General features: G+C 51.7%; 8 protein-coding genes across 8 annotated transcripts; 5 read left to right on the top strand and 3 right to left on the bottom strand.

Moving 5' to 3' along the window:
* Nucleotides 1-81: 81 nt before the first annotated feature.
* GGS25DRAFT_524304 (uncharacterized protein) lies at nt 82-567 on the top strand (the record flags this gene model as incomplete). The annotated part of the gene is made up of 1 exon (XM_049264576.1): nt 82-567. The coding sequence occupies one exon, from the start codon at nt 82-84 to the stop codon at nt 565-567; it is 486 nt and encodes a 161-aa protein (XP_049113597.1).
* An 89-nt stretch (nt 568-656) lies between these two features.
* On the bottom strand, nt 657-2,702 carry GGS25DRAFT_398948 (uncharacterized protein). Its single transcript, XM_049258404.1, has one exon. The coding sequence runs from the start codon at nt 2,439-2,441 to the stop codon at nt 747-749; it is 1,695 nt and encodes a 564-aa protein (XP_049113598.1). The 5' UTR covers nt 2,442-2,702; the 3' UTR covers nt 657-746.
* GGS25DRAFT_533701 (putative monooxygenase) lies at nt 2,703-4,353 on the bottom strand (the record flags this gene model as incomplete). Its single annotated transcript, XM_049265701.1, has 4 exons — nt 2,703-3,079; nt 3,168-3,564; nt 3,631-4,231; nt 4,317-4,353. The coding sequence occupies 4 exons, from the start codon at nt 4,351-4,353 to the stop codon at nt 2,825-2,827; spliced, it is 1,290 nt and encodes a 429-aa protein (XP_049113599.1). The 3' UTR covers nt 2,703-2,824.
* Nucleotides 4,354-4,414: 61 nt separating this feature from the next.
* GGS25DRAFT_399125 (vanillyl alcohol oxidase) lies at nt 4,415-6,721 on the top strand. The gene has a single exon (XM_049258406.1). It carries the CDS (start codon nt 4,809-4,811, stop codon nt 6,615-6,617), a length of 1,809 nt encoding a protein of 602 aa, XP_049113600.1. The 5' UTR covers nt 4,415-4,808; the 3' UTR covers nt 6,618-6,721.
* A 103-nt stretch (nt 6,722-6,824) lies between these two features.
* GGS25DRAFT_524308 (DUF171-domain-containing protein) lies at nt 6,825-7,975 on the bottom strand (the record flags this gene model as incomplete). The annotated part of the gene is made up of 3 exons (XM_049264577.1): nt 6,825-7,704; nt 7,763-7,884; nt 7,946-7,975. 3 exons carry the CDS (start codon nt 7,973-7,975, stop codon nt 6,825-6,827), a joined length of 1,032 nt encoding a protein of 343 aa, XP_049113601.1.
* A 212-nt stretch (nt 7,976-8,187) lies between these two features.
* Nucleotides 8,188-11,754, top strand: GGS25DRAFT_502110 (ankyrin repeat-containing domain protein). Its single transcript, XM_049261994.1, has 5 exons — nt 8,188-8,984; nt 9,047-9,366; nt 9,422-10,025; nt 10,093-10,178; nt 10,259-11,754. The coding sequence occupies exons 1-5, from the start codon at nt 8,856-8,858 to the stop codon at nt 11,535-11,537; spliced, it is 2,418 nt and encodes an 805-aa protein (XP_049113602.1). The 5' UTR covers nt 8,188-8,855; the 3' UTR covers nt 11,538-11,754.
* A 270-nt stretch (nt 11,755-12,024) lies between these two features.
* On the top strand, nt 12,025-13,584 carry GGS25DRAFT_502115 (thioredoxin). The gene is made up of 3 exons (XM_049261995.1): nt 12,025-12,358; nt 12,458-12,903; nt 13,017-13,584. Exons 1-3 carry the CDS (start codon nt 12,286-12,288, stop codon nt 13,170-13,172), a joined length of 675 nt encoding a protein of 224 aa, XP_049113603.1. The 5' UTR covers nt 12,025-12,285; the 3' UTR covers nt 13,173-13,584.
* Nucleotides 13,585-16,630, top strand: GGS25DRAFT_502117 (Rsm22-domain-containing protein). Its single transcript, XM_049261996.1, has one exon. The coding sequence runs from the start codon at nt 13,715-13,717 to the stop codon at nt 16,400-16,402; it is 2,688 nt and encodes an 895-aa protein (XP_049113604.1). The 5' UTR covers nt 13,585-13,714; the 3' UTR covers nt 16,403-16,630.
* Nucleotides 16,631-16,666: the final 36 nt, after the last annotated feature.

A 16,666-nucleotide genomic window follows, 5' to 3' on the forward strand; every position in this document is an offset into this window, starting at 1 on the left:
TCCATACCTGGAATTTCACGACATCAAATCTACACATCAACGTTAGAGCACAATAAAACCAAACCAAATAACCTACAAAAAATGCTCCTCCCCCTCCTCCATCTCGCCCAAGCCGCCCTAGCCCTTTACGGCGGCGTCCAATCCTACCTCGCCATCACAAACCTGCACAAATACGAGTCGGCGTCCTCGAAGCTCGCCTCCGTCTCCAGCACCGCCGAGCACCAGCGGTCCAAAACCTACGCGACCCAGACCTCCGGCGCCGCCTCCCTCCTCTCCTCCCTCCTCTCCTCGCTGCTCCTCGCTTATCAAGGCAGCGGTTACGGCATTATAGTGCGCTACGGGATCCAGGTTGGCATGGTAGTGGGCCTGTTCTTCGCGAGGGGACACATGACTGCGTTTTGGGGCGACAAGAAAATTTCCGAGGGGTGGATGACGGTGGGGAAGCTGCCGGAGATGGGCGAGTATGAGGAGGCGAGGAGGAGGACGGCGAGGTTGCTGGATGTGCTGGATGTGCTGATGTTTAGCTGGGCGGCGACGTGGATGGGGGCTGTGGTTCTGGGGTATTGAGTGATATAGACACAAATGATCACGGCTTGCATTCTGACCTGTCTCGAGTGATCGACGGAACATTTCTTCGCGCTTCATACTTACTTCATACTTACCCACCTACCTGGTTAGGTAGGTATCTATATATTATGTTGTAGTCGAATAAAAACACCAAAATCAGAACACCAAGCACGCACATGTCAAACTTTCATCCTCCCCTTCCACAGCCACCACACCCACCCCGCATCCACAACCACCACATCCACAAAACTAAACACCAAGCTCCCTCCAAACACCAGTCCATGATACATCCACGCATCCTCCACATCCAGCCGCACAGCCTGGCACACCACCGCCCACGGCAGCACCCACAGCAGATTGCTCACGAGACTCTGCGCCAGGTACCACCTCGGCCGCGTCGCCAAGAGAATCGTCGCCAGCTGGGTCGACGCCGCGTAGAAGACGTAGCACCAGTCGATCGTGCGCCACATGTGCGCGGTGATGGCTGCGACGGGGGGCGAGGAGGACAGGTACAGGGCGAAGGGGTAGGCGCCGAAGTAGGAGAGGAAGATGCAGAGGGGGACTTCGAGGGCGAGGGCGAGGGCGAGGGAGTAGAGCGCGGGCGTGACGATGTGGGTGATAGTTCGGAGGTCTGTGGGGCCGGGGCGCGGCTGTTGTTGCTGTTCTCCTTGTTCTTGTCGGTCTGTTTCTGTGGCTGAGTGTTCCTCTTGTTGGTGTTGTCCTGGCGCATCCCCCGCCGCCGCCGCCAACCACTCCCCCCACCGATGTCCGACAAAAGCCAGCGCCGTCGCCTCGAGCGCCTGCACCGGCACCATGACCAAGCCCCAGCGGATCGTGTTGAAGATGCCCCACGCGGTCGCGTACGTCGAGCCCAGCGACACGATGGTGGTGACGAGCCAGAGGTACAGCGCGTTGCGCACGAGCGACTCGAGGAAGGTCAGAGAGCCCGGTCGCGCGAGGGTGCGGAGGGCTTGGAGGCTCGGGGCCGTGCTTGCGGAGGTGTCTTCGCCATCGCCAACCGCCGGCAGACTTTGCCGCTGTTCCCGCAGCGCCCGAAAGCTCACCCTCCACAGAAAGTACGCCAGCCCGGCAAACGCAGCAACCAGGTTACAAGCCAGCTGCACGGCCGCCTGCGCATTGACCGTCGGCGCGAACGCGCCCACGTGGAACTTCGATATCAGCAGCAGATCCAGGACAATGTTGGCCCCGAACTTGACGGAGCTGACGACGAGCGGCACATCCGGGCGGTCGAGGGCGCGCGTCGCGAGCGCGACCGCCGTCTCGACCGCCGAGCTGAGCGCCGCGAACGCGCTCAGACGCACGTACGTCAGGCTCGCGGCGCGGACCTCGGCGGGGACAAAGCTGTCGGCGAACCGCTCCGCGGCGCCGGCGAAGACGACGCTCATGGCGAGGCCCAGGAGGGCCTGGCACAGGATGAGCGTGTGCGCGAGCCGCAGGCGCTCGGCGAGGGGCCGCGAGGACGCGTCGCCGATGACGAGCCAGGCGGCGCGCGGGAGCCCCTCGTTCAGCACCTCGGCGAAGGTGCTGATGTACGTGTAGCTGTCGGTGGTGACGACCAGGGAGGGGTCGATGGCGGCGACCCAGAGCTTGGAGAGGGTGCTGTAGAGGGCGGGGAGGAGGAAGGCGGATGTGTTGAAGAGGAGGGCGCCGGGGTAGGAGGCGCGGGATAGGGAGGGGGGTTTCTTGTTGAGGAGATGGTGATAGTGATGGTGGTGGTGGTGGGCATCGCGGGGTTGTTGTTGTTGTTCTGCATTCTCCGAGTTGTCTCCAGGCCCGTCGGCTTCGGGTAGAGCTCTTTCTACTATGGTGTTTTGGGTTGGTAGCATCGTGTAGCCGGATAAGTTGTGTGACATCTTGAAGGAAAGAGGGTTTTCCGTTCCATTTCCATTTCACACATTCCTTTTTGTATCCATGATGGAAGGTTCAGCTTCGTTTAAGTCGGTTCGGTTTCGTTAACAAGTCTTATCTAGGTAGGTATGCAGGCGTCCGCCAGAAACGCCACGAGCCGAATTTCGTGACCTACATATGTACCTATAGAAAATGAGGGTGTGCGGGGATATATATTTGGCGTAAGTAAATGATATGTCACATTCGTGATTGCATTATACCGATACCTACCATTACTGGCCAACAAGAATTTCCGCATATCTCATCACACGGATGTTGCATATCTCTCTATATACTGTAATATGTATTACTAGATGTCAATAGCGACATCAATCACGCAGACGCCAACTCAACACAACGGCGTAATCTTCCCCGTCCTCAACTCCTCCTTAACAAGCGTCGAGACCTCCTCCCAGCGTTCTACAGCATCCGCCTCCGCATCGAAGGCATACAACCACCTGTTCCGCATCTTGACGGATTCGGGGTCGATCTCGACACCCTCGTCTACATTCTTAAGCGCGTTGTGCCAGCGGTCCCTAAGATCCTCCCCGTTTGTCTGACTAGCTCTGGTTCGGTTGAACCTCAACTTCTCGTAGCATCTTGTCTGGGGAAAGCATGTATTGTTAGATTGCTTGCAAGGTACCTATGGAAGGGTAATTGGGTAACTGGATTAAAAGGGGAGAGGTCCTTACCGCCAAGGGAATATTATCTTTCCCAGCCAGCTTAAGACAGACTCCGAGCACACCCGCACTCTCCGTCGCCTGACTCGCCCCCTGGGCGCTCGTTGGCAGATGCGGATGGCAGCTGTCACCTAGCAGTGCTAATTTGTGGCTCTTGGACACCCAGGTAGGAAGCGGGTCTCTGTAGCAGATCTTCCAGTCCAGACAGGCTTCGGTCTTTTCGACGACGACGCGAATTCTCGGATCGAGGCCTTCTACCGATTTCTTAACCTCTTCCATGTTCCCCTCTTGGTACCACGACTCCTTGATCACCATGTCGGCTTCGTGCGATAACTTGCGTGTGACGATCCAGTTGAACTCGTCGCCGTTGCGGAGGGTGTTCTGGATTAGGTGTGTATCTGCGCCAATCCTAAGTTATCGTCATCAATATCAACTCTGGCATCACAAAAAAAAGCTTTGGTAATAATCGACATACCAAATATTGACACAATCATGGCCCGTAAACTCGCGGCACAGAGGCTCGTCTTGTAGATACTTGCCGGGGAAATACGCTCTATAGCAAGAGTACCCACTGCTCTTCGGCGCATCCTCAAAGCCGAGGACGAGTTCTCGTGCGCGCGACTTGATGCCGTCGGCACCCACCACGATATCCGCCGTCTCCTCCGTCCCGTCCGCAAAGATGACGCTCGGCTTCGATTCATCGTATGCGACGACCTCGCAACCCATACGAATTTCTATACCCGCGTCCTTGACGGCTTGTATGAAAGCTTCGTGGTAATCTCCTCGGTGGCCAATGTAGCCCGCCATGTCCATCAGCGGCTGCTGGGCTAGTATCTTGCCATCGTGCCAGCGACGGATCTGCATGTTCGGGGCCTGGTTGCCGATGCTGGTCAGGCGTTGGTAGAGTGACTTGCCACCCCAGCGCTCAAGCAGCTTGAGTGCATTCTCGCCGAGGCCCAGCGAATCGCCTAGCCGTCGGAATCTTTTTAGTCTTTCCAGAACGACGACATCATGGCCATGATGCTTGAGAGCAAGAGCACAAGCACAGCCGCCAAGGCCAGCGCCGATGATGATGACTTGGATGTAAAAGAGTTTAGTAATGAATTATTGGCGTAAAAGCTTGATCCAAAGAAAGAGGAGGAGAAGTTAGATCTTACTCACCTTTGATAGGCTCCTTTTCGACGCCGTTGGTTGTCATGGTGGGCGGGTTAGCGGGGGTAGATAATACTACGTACTTCGGTCTAAACTTGATAGAAAGTTGGAGATCGTCACGTTCTCAGCGGGGACCAACCCACGTTATTTAATGCACACACCGGTCACGCCAAGTCAAGGTTGGGTAAACCAAATGCGGTTGCGGCTCTTCTGAACTGAACTGACGAACACATCTGCCGAGGCTTCCCCAACATCAACCCCGCCTATATCATCACCTCGAACCGAGTTGGAATGGGTAAGCTTATACTGCAGGCTTACTAGTAAGACGCGGAGAAGCGCCGAGTAAGAAAGATGGGGTTCGCTGACCTGGGGGAGATGGGGGTTACCGAATCGTGTATAAACGAAGCGTCTTTACTTTTACTTCTTACTCCTCACTCCTCACCCCTTTTTACGACATCTGAGAACATTAAAACATAGCATAGCCATTGGTACCTAGACATCATGACGACACAAGCAGCTTCAGTTATAGTCCCAACTCTCCAGGAGAGGCATAGCGGTACACCAGCGCGATTAGGCGAGATAGCCGCCGCGGCAAAATCTCGTGTATTGGAGAACCGCACGCTCCCGACGGCTCAGCCGAGGAAGCGTTCGGTCCGGCTCCCGCCAGGCGTGTCCTTGGAGAAATTCGAGGAAGCCGTCAAGGAGCTGAAAGGAGCACTTGGAGCTGAAAATGTCGAAGTCAATGACCAGCCATTGGTCGATGGGTGGTATATGGAACACCCAAACACTCACGATGCTTTCCATATCACAGACCAGGAAGAGCTCGTCAGCAGTGCAACCATCTATCCTGGATCGACCGAGGAGGTCCAAAGCACCGTACGTTGGGCGAACAAGTTTGGAATCCCAGTCTACCCCATCTCCATCGGCAGAAATCTAGGATACGGTGGTGCAGCACCACGAGTGCCCGGGGCTGCCGTTATTGACCTCGGTAGACGGATGCATGAGATCGTTAACATTGATGCTGAAAACGCTTCCTGTGTTGTCGAACCTGGCGTGACGTACTACAAACTTTACGAAGAAATCCAGAACCGGAAACTCCCCCTCTGGGTTGATACCCCAGACTTGGGTGGCGGCAGTGTGCTCGGCAATGCGATCGACCGCGGAGTTGGATACACGCCGTATGGTGACCACTTCGCAAATCACTGTGGCATGGAAGTGGTCTTGCCTAACGGCGAGGTATTGCGTACTGGTATGGGTGCCATGCCCGGCCCCAACGGAGCAGACAACCCGACTTGGCAGTCTTTTCAACACGCCTTCGGGCCATCCATCGACGGAATCTTCTCGCAGAGCAACTTCGGCATCGTCACAAAGATGGGGTTCCAACTAATGCCGGCGACTGAGCACCAGTCCTACTGCTTCACATTTCCAAAGGACGAGGATTTTGAACAGATTGTAGACCTCATCCGTCCACTGGCGCAAAGCCGCGTCTTAGGAAATGTGCCTCAACTACGACAAGTTATCCAGGAACTGGGCGTAGCAGGACATCGAAGAGCAGATCTTCATGACGGACCGGGCCCTTTGACGCAAGAGGAGATCAGTGCTGCGGCATCCAAGCTACCTCTGGGCGACTGCACCTGGATATTTTACGGATGCCAGTATGGGCCACCCGAGTCCATCAAGGCGCAGCTCGATGTCATCAAAGCTGCGTTCTTCCAGATTCCAGGAGCGAAGTTCTTCTTGCCCTCAGACTTGCCACCTGATCATTATCTCAGCGACCGAGCACTGGTCTGCAGCGGCGTGCCTGTACTGCGCGATCTCGACTGGCTTAATTGGGAACCAAACGGGGCGCATTTATTCTTCTCACCCATTGCGCCGACGCGAGGAAAGGATGCCCGCAAGGTTCATGAGATCGTTGCCGCGGCGCATAAGCGCTATGGATTCAATCTCTTCCCCACGCTATGTGTCGCGGGTAGAGAGATCCACTACATCACGAATATCATCTATGACAGAGCCGACCCCGAGGCGAAGGTGAGAGCTATCAAGCTTATGAGAGAAATGATAACGGAGTGCGCTGCCCTAGGATTTGGAGAATACCGCACCCATCTGTTGTTTGCGGATCAGGTGGCTAGCACATATAATTGGAATAACTCGGCTCTGATGACCTTCAACGAGACGCTCAAGGATGCTTTGGATCCTAATGGAATTCTGGCCCCTGGTCGGAACGGGATCTGGCCTAAGCAGTTTAGAGGAAAGGGATGGGAATTAGGAGCCGATGCTATTGACTTGACATCCATCGGGCCGCGTAAATAAGTAAAAATAAAAGAGGCTGTAGTGTATTTAGCTGACGTCAAGGTCAATATTGATGCCCATTGGCTACATGATGTACATAATCTTCCTACTGCCCTGTGCAACGTATTATCAACGTCAAAACCCAATCTTGGGAGGGGTATCGATTGCTTGCCTGCAAAATACGGTGTTTTTCAGTGAATGTATGTCCCCCCCCCTTCGGCCAGATGATCATTTCCCATCCCATAATCTCCTCAAACCTGCTAGTCCGATGAACAATGCCTCGTCCGTCCTGATTGTCCTGCTACCTTGCCCTGGCAAGATATTGATCCAGTGATCAAATAGCTCTTTCGTTCTTCTCTTTACAATTCCCATACCGTTCAATTGTGGGTCATTTTCTGCCGCATTCTCGAGACCTCGAGGACCACCAAAGACAATGAGAAGGTGATTGAAAACTGCGGGCTCCTTATTTTTTCTTTCCGGAAATGCCTCAGGTATAGAAACGCCGCGTTCTGATGTGCCGATGCTCAGGTCATATCCACCCTCATAACTGCATTCCTCGAAGACGGTAGCTAGAGAATTGCAGCGTCTCGTAGTATAACCCCAATAATAACCGCCGTCAATGCGTGGCACGCTAGGGTCTACTGCTTCTGCCAGGTAGGGATCATTCTCATCGATCTGGAGAGTGATTCGGGTCTTGGGCGGTACTTCGTCACTAATAGTGACTGGTTCCTTCCTGCCGACGTCGACAAGCGTGCCCTTTCCACCTCTCGGTTTCCCCGAAGTTGTCACACCTTCGCAGTATGGTAACCAGTCAGTTTGATGTGGATGAGAAGGCATATCTAAACTGGCCATAAGACCGGCGGCTTTGAGATTTGGGTGTAATGGTAGCAACGTTCTGCGCATGAACGGAGGCATCTCTAGATACTGTAGTAAGTGATCAAGATAACCACATGGGTCAATGTCCCCCGTGTAACTGGCGGGGTCAACGTTCCTCGCACGTGACTCTGGAGGGGAATCGTCGAAAATGACAACTTCATCTATGCTAAAGACAGCAAGAGCACGCGCTATGTGCGAGACAATGTTGGTCCGCTGATCATCACGTCGACATCTGTATACTGTTTAGCACCTAATGTTTTCAAGCGTCTCAAATATAAAGCATTACTAACGTTGAGAGTACACTCCCCGGAATAGCTACTGAGACGGTCCAGTCCCGACCTCCAGCCGGCTGGAAGAAGGCACTGGGCTTTGACGTGTCGACATAGTCGCCGTCCTGTGTAAGACGACGTTTCTGTATCACTGTTAGAATTCGGGGTTTGGCTATATATTAGAGATTCTTGTATCAAACTGACTTTCTGTCTATCTTGTTCGTAGTATGCCATTGTATGAAAGTTAAGGGGTATGGATATGAAATGGTAACTGCAAAATAAAATTTTAGTGCTAGTATTTGACTAGGTTACAAGGTTCCAAGTTGTAGACATTGAAAAGATAGTACCGGCAGTACTTTCACCGCTTTTATTCACCGCCTTCTAAATAGAAAAGGCGGGGTAAACATTAACCCTGCTTGTGTCTCTGCCCCTGCATTCTTCTCGACGTTCTCTTTCCAGTATATTTTACATATCTAATAACTACCTACAACTCCATATGTTCCCGCTTCTCTATATACACCACCCACTCTGTCATGTCTATTGACTATAAGTACTGACCAACCACATACCTATGTCATATAGTTATCATACCAAAAGTGAAGCTTACTTTAGCAATGAGTATAAGTATACTCCTGGGCAAGCAGAAATGAGGCTAGTCATCTCTCTGAAATTCTGAATAGGGGGGTGGGTAGACGGAGGGAAAAATTGGAGAACACATAACAAGCCTTGAAGTACTGGTCCAGACTCCCTAGGCACTATGCAGGTAGTATGTCCTTTTGGGTGAGGCGGACCTTATTGGTAGGCTCTATTCCTATGCAACGTCAGCTTTGAGAGAGTTATATTAAGTTCGTATACGGTATGCGCATGTCATTCAGTCTCGCCGGGCGTCACTGAGACGCTAAGGGTCGCATTGCATATTCCTTCTGGGTACGGTTTTCATTATCATAATATTACCTGGACCTACATCAACGAGGCTGTACACTCCTAGTAGCGGGATAGGTATATTTGACTACAACTTCGATGTTTTTCTACCTCACTTTTCACAACATGTTCTACGACATCCGCAGTCAGTCGCTGTGCTATTCTGCTTTTTACATATTTTAACACCGTTATAATGGAAGTCGTTGGTGGCATCGCAAGTTTCATCGCTATTGGACAAGCACTTGGTGCAATTCCGAAGATTATAACTGCAGTGAAGAGCGTGACGAACGCAAGAGACGAGCTACAAGACTTACTACTTGAGGTACACTTCCTGTCCACAACACTTTCACGAGATGCAGTGCTTAAGAACTCTCAAACAAAAAGCTTACGTTCCTCGTCGAGCGATACAATCATGCAAAGGAGAATCTACGATTGTCTTCACCCCAAAATCCTCCCATAGTTCTCGGGCAGGAGGAGCCTTATTACATGAAAATCCTAAGAATCCAACTGGAACGATTGCTCGAACAACTCCACGTGCTAGCTCGAGATTGCCAGGTCCTGGCTGACGATCCAACACCACACAAATCATTCCGCACAAAGTGGCCATGGAAGCGGCATAAGGTGATTGGTCTATGTGAAGAAGTGAAGAGGATCCAAGGGCATTTAGACGCCGCAACAAGACTCTTCATGGATCGCACGATTCAGTGATTCCATTATCATAGTCATTCATCGTAGCATCTGTAACTAATTATGATGTAGTTCTCAGAGCAAAATCCTAATCGAGATCCATGCTCTTATCACCAAGGATCAACTTCTTCCTGGTAAGAACGAGGGCGACACTGTTGTTGACGTCGACTGCCGAGTCCCGGAGGAGCAGGACATCGCTTCAACATCATCTGGACTTACACAGCTCACACCACCATCACAGTACTGCAGTCCGCCATTTCAGCGGGATGGCAGGCAATATATTAGACCCTGTACCTGCAACTGTCACTTGCCTGGATCTGTGAATAAGCGGTCGATAAATTTCAGTCTCATTCCTGGGAGACTATCTGTGTCATATTCAGAAATCGCCCGATGGATGTTTCCATGTCGCCGCTGCAGCTGTGGGCCACCGCGCGCAGTAGTCCGAATGGACTATCAATTTCCATCATGGCTACTGAACAGAGCTATACACTTCAAAGCCTCCCTAGATGGGCTGTCTGGAATAGCAACATCCCTGCGTCTCCCAGCAGTGCTGAGTATGACAGATCGAATCTGGCAGGTATTGCGGTCCCCCGTGGTCGAGGATGTTCAGTGGTTCATTGCCTCTCATGGATATACGCCTACGGATGCTGACCCACAAGGAGGCTCTATTATGGAGGTAAGTAACAAGATCAGAAGAAATATCGTACTGTGTTTACGATGGCTAACGTTGCTACCTGATGTAGTACGCTATGACACACAATGAGTATTCAAATATATTGTTTCTTGTAAATCGCTACCCGCACATCCTGAAAGACACATCTGCTGCTAGGTGAGACATCTGCGTAGTTCGCGTAGTCACTTTTTACCCCTTTACTTCTTTTCGGGCAAGGGTGAAAGCTAATGATGTAGTAATGCTGTGATGCAAGCACGAACCAAACTCTACGAAGGCCGAGATAAGATGCTCGGTTTAGAAGTTTATACCTTCAACCGAGTTATCGAACTGCTTGATGAAAATGTCGAAACCTCGCCCTTTACACTGCACGAGGCAATACGCAGCCATGGCAACCTTGATAGTGATATGGAGACACATGCCTCAACTACCAACGACCTCGACGAAACCGGATTCACGCCACTGCACCTTGCTTGTCTTTACGATAACTTTGATGCGCTCACTTATCTTCTCCTTCGCCAGGCAGATGTCCACGCCACGGATTTGCAAGGTGACACCCCTTTGCATCTAGCCGCGTCACGAGGGCAAGTCCAGTTCGCCACCTGTCTTCTAGACGCAGGGAGCGACATCAATCAGCGCAGTCGATATGGCCAGACTGCACTAGATAAAGCGTTGAGGTCCCGAAATATCACCGCGGACGGGAGTATTATAGAGCTGTTATTAATGCGGGGCGCCTCGATTTCCAACGTCGATGTCCACGGGTCCTCGTCCTTCCACCACCTAGCCGGCTTCAAGAGCGGCCCGCGCGCCGCCGAAAAATCCTTTGAACTTCTCATGAAAGCCGGCGGTAAGTCCATGCTCGAGGCCCGGAACCAGTTTGACAACACTCCGCTGCTCGACGCACTTTGGGAGACGAATGCCCCCGTCGTGCGGCTGTACCTCGCGGCGGGCGCGCGCTGCGACGTGCTGAACATCCGCGACCTCAACATCCTCCACGCGATCGCGCGCAACGGAAACATCGAGCTGATGAACATCCTCCGCGCGGCGCAGCTCAGCGACCCGGACATCAGGGCCTCGGCCCACAACGGCCTCACCCCCATCGGTCAGCTAAGACACTGCATCCACGCCATTGGGGACCGCACCAACATCGTCAAGGACAGGAAGCCTTCGCCCAACGAGATCACGACGTTTGAGGTCCTGGTTAGGGAGATCAGGGACCGCGCGATCATGGCGGAAATAGCTAGGTTGGATGATATCGTTCGCGATATTCAGAATAGTAGTAACATTAATGATAATAGCAACGAAGATATGGCGGTGGCGAGCGAAAAAGCTTGCGAGGCACTCCGCGAGGTGGCGGAGAGGAAGACGTACTGGGGGTTAGAGCACGAGGCAATGACATTTAAGGTTATTGCGGTGCAAGTCTCGCAGGGCTTGTGGGAGCCGGCGGTGGAGAGCTTGCTGGAGTTTATGGCGGTTTCGAGAGAGAGGATGGGGGTTTCGCCTTTTGACGAGGAGTGAGATCGCCGAGTAGGGAATGAGGATGAGGATGAGGGTGGGTACGATTTGCCCCTTGAGATCTATACGCTAGCTGGCTGTTATGATTTACGTGGAATCGATTCTTTCTCATGTATATCTGATGAAACTACACATTTAACGATATGATGATAGATAAATTCTTACCTAGGTACCTAGAATACCAAAGATAGCTAGGTGTTGGCTGTCTATTGACTCTTATGCGGCCCGGTATAGTGGTGTGCGCCCAGATGAGAGTGAGCCACCTTAGCACTCCATGTCTATTTAGGCCCTGATCGGTAACTTTCTTAAACTGCCTCTTAGTGTACATAGGTAGTGTTATGTCAGTGACCACCTCAGATTTGAGATGATGTGAAAGTCAGGGGTAACCAAGCATTGTGTATCTTGGATTAAGGGGCTAACCCATGTACTACCTACCTTGATTATGTAATATGCGATTGTGGAGGCTCATAAGATGTGGCTGATCATGGTTAGTGGCTCAGCATGATTATAAATGAGAATAATACCGAGGTACTTCTAGAGTCTGGAGTGCAGGTACATCATCCTATTAAAGATCTGGACAGCTTTCTATCGGCGATCGTCATAGGCTGCGCATCTATGTAACAATACCTACAACCGTTAATCGGCGATTCTATAAGTTGCATTTGATTTCTACAGCACAAAGGACTATCATCATTGGACACCTCAACGAAACACCTACCTACCAAACGACGAAAGAAGTAGAATAGCGAAAATGACGGTCAACATTAGCTCGTCAAATGAATGGCAACGCATCCTGGGGTCTTCGACCATAGTGGTCACTGACTGTAAGTGCTTGCCCGTCCGTCGCATCCACAGCGGCTTGCTTGTTTCGCGCCATACATATCTTCGCAATCGACTTGCTTACCAATGTGCCAATCTTCTAGTCTACGCCGACTGGTGCGGCCCCTGCAAGATGATCGCGCCGACGTTCGATTCCCTCTCGACCAAGTACTCGAAGCCCGGCCGGATCACCTTCTGCAAGGTCAACGTCGACAACCAGCAGCCCATCGCCCAGGCCCACGGCGTGCGCGCCATGCCCACCTTCCTCGTCTTCAAGAACGGCGCCGTCATCGATACCATCCAGGGCGCGAACCCGCCCGCTTTGACCGCCGCTGTCGAGAAGGCGGTTAAGCTCGCTGGTAACACTGCGGCGGGCGCATCGTTCAAGACCCCCGGACGGACGTTGGGAGGCCCGGCGGCGTCATCGGGGACACCGGGAAGACGCAGTGGCGGCCAGACTCTCGGAGGCAGGCCGTGGAAGTTCAGCCCGTTTCATATCTTCAACGCCATCTTGACGTTCTTCGGCTTGTACTTTGCTTCATTATTCTCGGTAAGCCAACATCCGTGTCTTCCTTTATATAATAATAATAAACCACAGCCTGGTTGTGCTTCTGCTTCTGTGCGAGCTCCCGCGAAGAGAAGTCTGGTGCTGACAAGAAACAGTTCGATCCCTACAAAGCAGCCGAATCGTCCTCGTTCAACGTCCACAGGCCGCGAGACCCGTCGGCGCCGATACAACTTAAGGGCCAGAAAGTCGGCGGACAAGGCGGGGCGGCGAGGCCTGGGGGGGTTAAGACGCTGGCAGATCTTAGTAGGTAGATTTGGGTAGTGATGGAGCAAGATTGCAGGGTTTCATATGATATCGGAAATGCCTACTAGGAATCAAGAGCTTTGTGGGTGTGAATTGTAGGTGCCTACCTAGAGCATGCACGATAGTGGCATTACTACATGCATGATTCTTGTTAGTAGGATACATGCAGATTAAGTAGGTACATGGACTTCCTACTACTAGGTAGCCTCTAGGTAGGTACCTACAGGCTACATGTATCAAGAGGGGAGTGCATTAGCTAAATGTGTTCGCCATGGATGATGGAGTTAGGTAACCTAAATCAATTACAATAGCTGTCATTTTAGTGGACGAAGCTCTCTAGGGTGCATCGATTAGCGTGTGAAAACATGCGCTAAAACGTCTGATCTTTACTGGGTACGCAAAAAAAGTTCAACGGCCTCATGAAATCGATACTTGCCCGCCATTGCCTCCAATTACTTCCATGACATAAACTATTTTTCCTCCTTTCCTTCTGTCTCTGATTCCTTATGCTTGACTTGGAGGAGTAAATAACAAATCACCAAAAAAAATCATGTTATCTGCGGCGAGAGCTCAGGGGTCATGTCCCCAATGCAGGCTTCGGCTTCTTACTCTATTCGACAATAGCTTTGCAAATCTGCGTCTTGATGCCCCGCGAAGCCTATCCCACGCCACATCGTCGAATAGCAGAACTTTTTCATATGGCCGGAGGGGTCATGCCCGACTCTTCTCCACGACGAAGCGCAAACTTCAAACCTCACAACCACCTGAGAATGCCTCACCATCTGAGAATACCTCGCCATCTGAGAATACCTCACCACCTGAAAACAATGCATCATCAAAACCTAGTGAGATTGAAATCACCGTGCGCCAAGCGAAACACACATTTGGCGACACATTACCCAAGGGCTATCTAAATGAGGAGGAATACAAGGTATACGAACGGTTGTATGGCGCGCCTCTGCGCGAGACTCAGCCTGAAGATGTAGGGATGCCCACGGCCGAATTCATACTTGGGCCAGACGACTCTGAGGACTTGACTCCGGAGTTTTTGGAGAAACGAATGGAGCATATTATGAGAGAAAAGGCATTTTTAGAACAGCTTGACGAAAATACGGAGCGGGAGGGACGAGTGTTCGAAACAGTTGAGCCTGATACCCCGCTCGCTAGTCCAGAAGAACCTCCAAATACTCTTGCGGCAGATGAAGAGGCATTCCAGGAAATACCACCAGGGGAAACGCGATGGGTGATTACCCCATCTGAGGAAATAGCCGAGGAATTTGGGGAATTGCTATCACAGGACATACCATCAGAGAAACTACCAAACGAAGTACCAGCAGATGATCTACCATCGGAGGCTGGGTTGTACTATATCAATGCCGTCGCCAAAAACGAAAGAGAATATAACGCTCTGCTAAAACTTCAGAAAGATTTCGAAAGGGCTTCCTTGCAAGCGGCCGAAGAAAAGGCAGCGGCGGAGGCGGAGGCGGCGGAGGAAGAGGAAGAGGAACGTGAACGGGAACAAGAAGAGGACGAAGAAGAGGACGAATACGAGGAGGAAGATGAGGGAGAGCCAGATGCGACATTTCAACCTACAGATACCAGGGTTCACCCACATACAAAGTTAGGTCAATGGCGAACAAACCCCAGTACCGTTCATCTTCCCAAAGCAGAATTCGTCAACCCAATCGGTCAACTGCTAAACCGAACCGATATCAAACATGTCAAGGAAGCTGCTGAGAAGGTGTTTGGGGGTGTTGGATTACCAAACTCGGTCGCCACTTTGCCACCCAGGAGGAAACCCCCACAGCAAGCTGTAGCGATACAGGCAGGTCATCATAAGCTAAGTGAGATTGATGCTGATGCCTACATCGCGACCAATCTCCCGGGGATGTATGCTTCAGTGATGAGCATACTAGTCGAGACCCGGAAACGTCTAGGCTCCGAGTGGGTTTCCAAGCTCATCTCCAGAGGAAATGGTGAGGGACCTCGGGTACTTGACGTTGGTGCCGGTGGAGCTGGTCTGGCAGCCTGGCAACAAGTCCTACAGGCTGAATGGGAACTCATGTCCGAAGGAGGTAAGAGGCCCATGCATGAGCCTCCTGGAAAGAAGACGGTTGTAGTTGGATCCAATCAGCTACGCCAGCGGATATCACGATTTCTGCACAACACTACTTTCCTTCCACGACTACCAGATTATTTGCATCTAGGCGAGCACCCCGAAATGTTGAACGCTGGCGAACAACAACAGCCCAAGAAGACATTTGACGTCATCATTGCCTCTCATTTATTGATGCCCCTGAAAGAAGGGTACCAGCGTAAGAATATGATTGATAACCTGTGGGAGATGTTGTCGCCGGAGGGTGGTGTTCTCATCGTCATGGAAAAGGGTCATCCACGAGGCTTCGAAGCAGTAGCCGATGCCCGTTCTCGATTCCTCAACGATTTCATTGTTTCTCCTAGGTCAGATCCCCAGCCTGAAGCAATCGAACCCGAAGAGCGAAGGGTTCGCGAGCCAGGCATGATCATTGCTCCTTGCACTAATCATAAGGAATGCCCCATGTATCTGACACCGGGGCTCACTGCTGGGCGAAAGGACTTCTGCCATTTCAGCCAGCGCTTTATTCGACCACCATTCTTACAGCAAGTTCTCGGGTATAGTCACCGCAATCATGAAGACATCAACTTTAGTTTTGTGGCTATTCAGCGTGGAAAACTACCAGGCATGGAGCCGGTTCCTGTCCCTGAGAAGCAAGGCACTGAAACCCTGAGGGCCTTTGAAGGGTACGAACATGATACAGAAGAACCAAACCCCTTTTCCCTTCCTCGAAACATTCTCCCTCCGCTAAAGCGACATGGCCACGTAACACTTGACCTTTGCACGCCAAACGGCCACATTGAAAGATGGGTTGTTCCGAAGAGTTTCAGCAGGAAAGCGTACCACGACGCACGCAAGACGCAGTGGGGCGACCTGTGGGCGTTGGGAGCCAAGACCAGAACGAAGCGAGAACCTCGACTTGGACGCGGCGGCCCGGTACCCAACGATGGCGGCGTGCGAGCTCGCGCAGCATTGGAGGGAAACAAACCGAGAGTGATTAACTTGAATGCCAATTCTAGCGGCATCATTAGTGCTAGAGAAAAGGCCGGGAAGCGTCCCCCGATCGAGAGGAGGACGAAGGGAAACAAGAAAAAGCAGATTCAGGACTTGTTGGAGGAGCTCAAGGAGGATGGGTTCCAGTGAGTGTTACCTATGGTATTACGCGCTGCTTAATCATGAAACTGGAAATACAAAATGTATGAAATCGCCGAGGAAATCCATGGATTTGTATGTAGGCATGCATTACCTACCCCTATGTACATGTAATACTACTAGGTAGTACTATTTGCATGTAGTTTGTACATCTCCTATCAGGGGCCGCGGAAGTCGGTCTGCGGCCATTAGAATGATAACCTAATTGGTGGCATATGATTGGCTGGATAGCAACTTTAAGTGCAATTGCGTCAG

This window comes from Hypoxylon fragiforme (assembly GCF_022984875.1).
Source record: "Hypoxylon fragiforme strain CBS 206.31 chromosome Unknown GGS25scaffold_8, whole genome shotgun sequence".
In the NCBI taxonomy this organism is placed as follows: Eukaryota; Fungi; Ascomycota; class Sordariomycetes; order Xylariales; family Hypoxylaceae; genus Hypoxylon; species Hypoxylon fragiforme.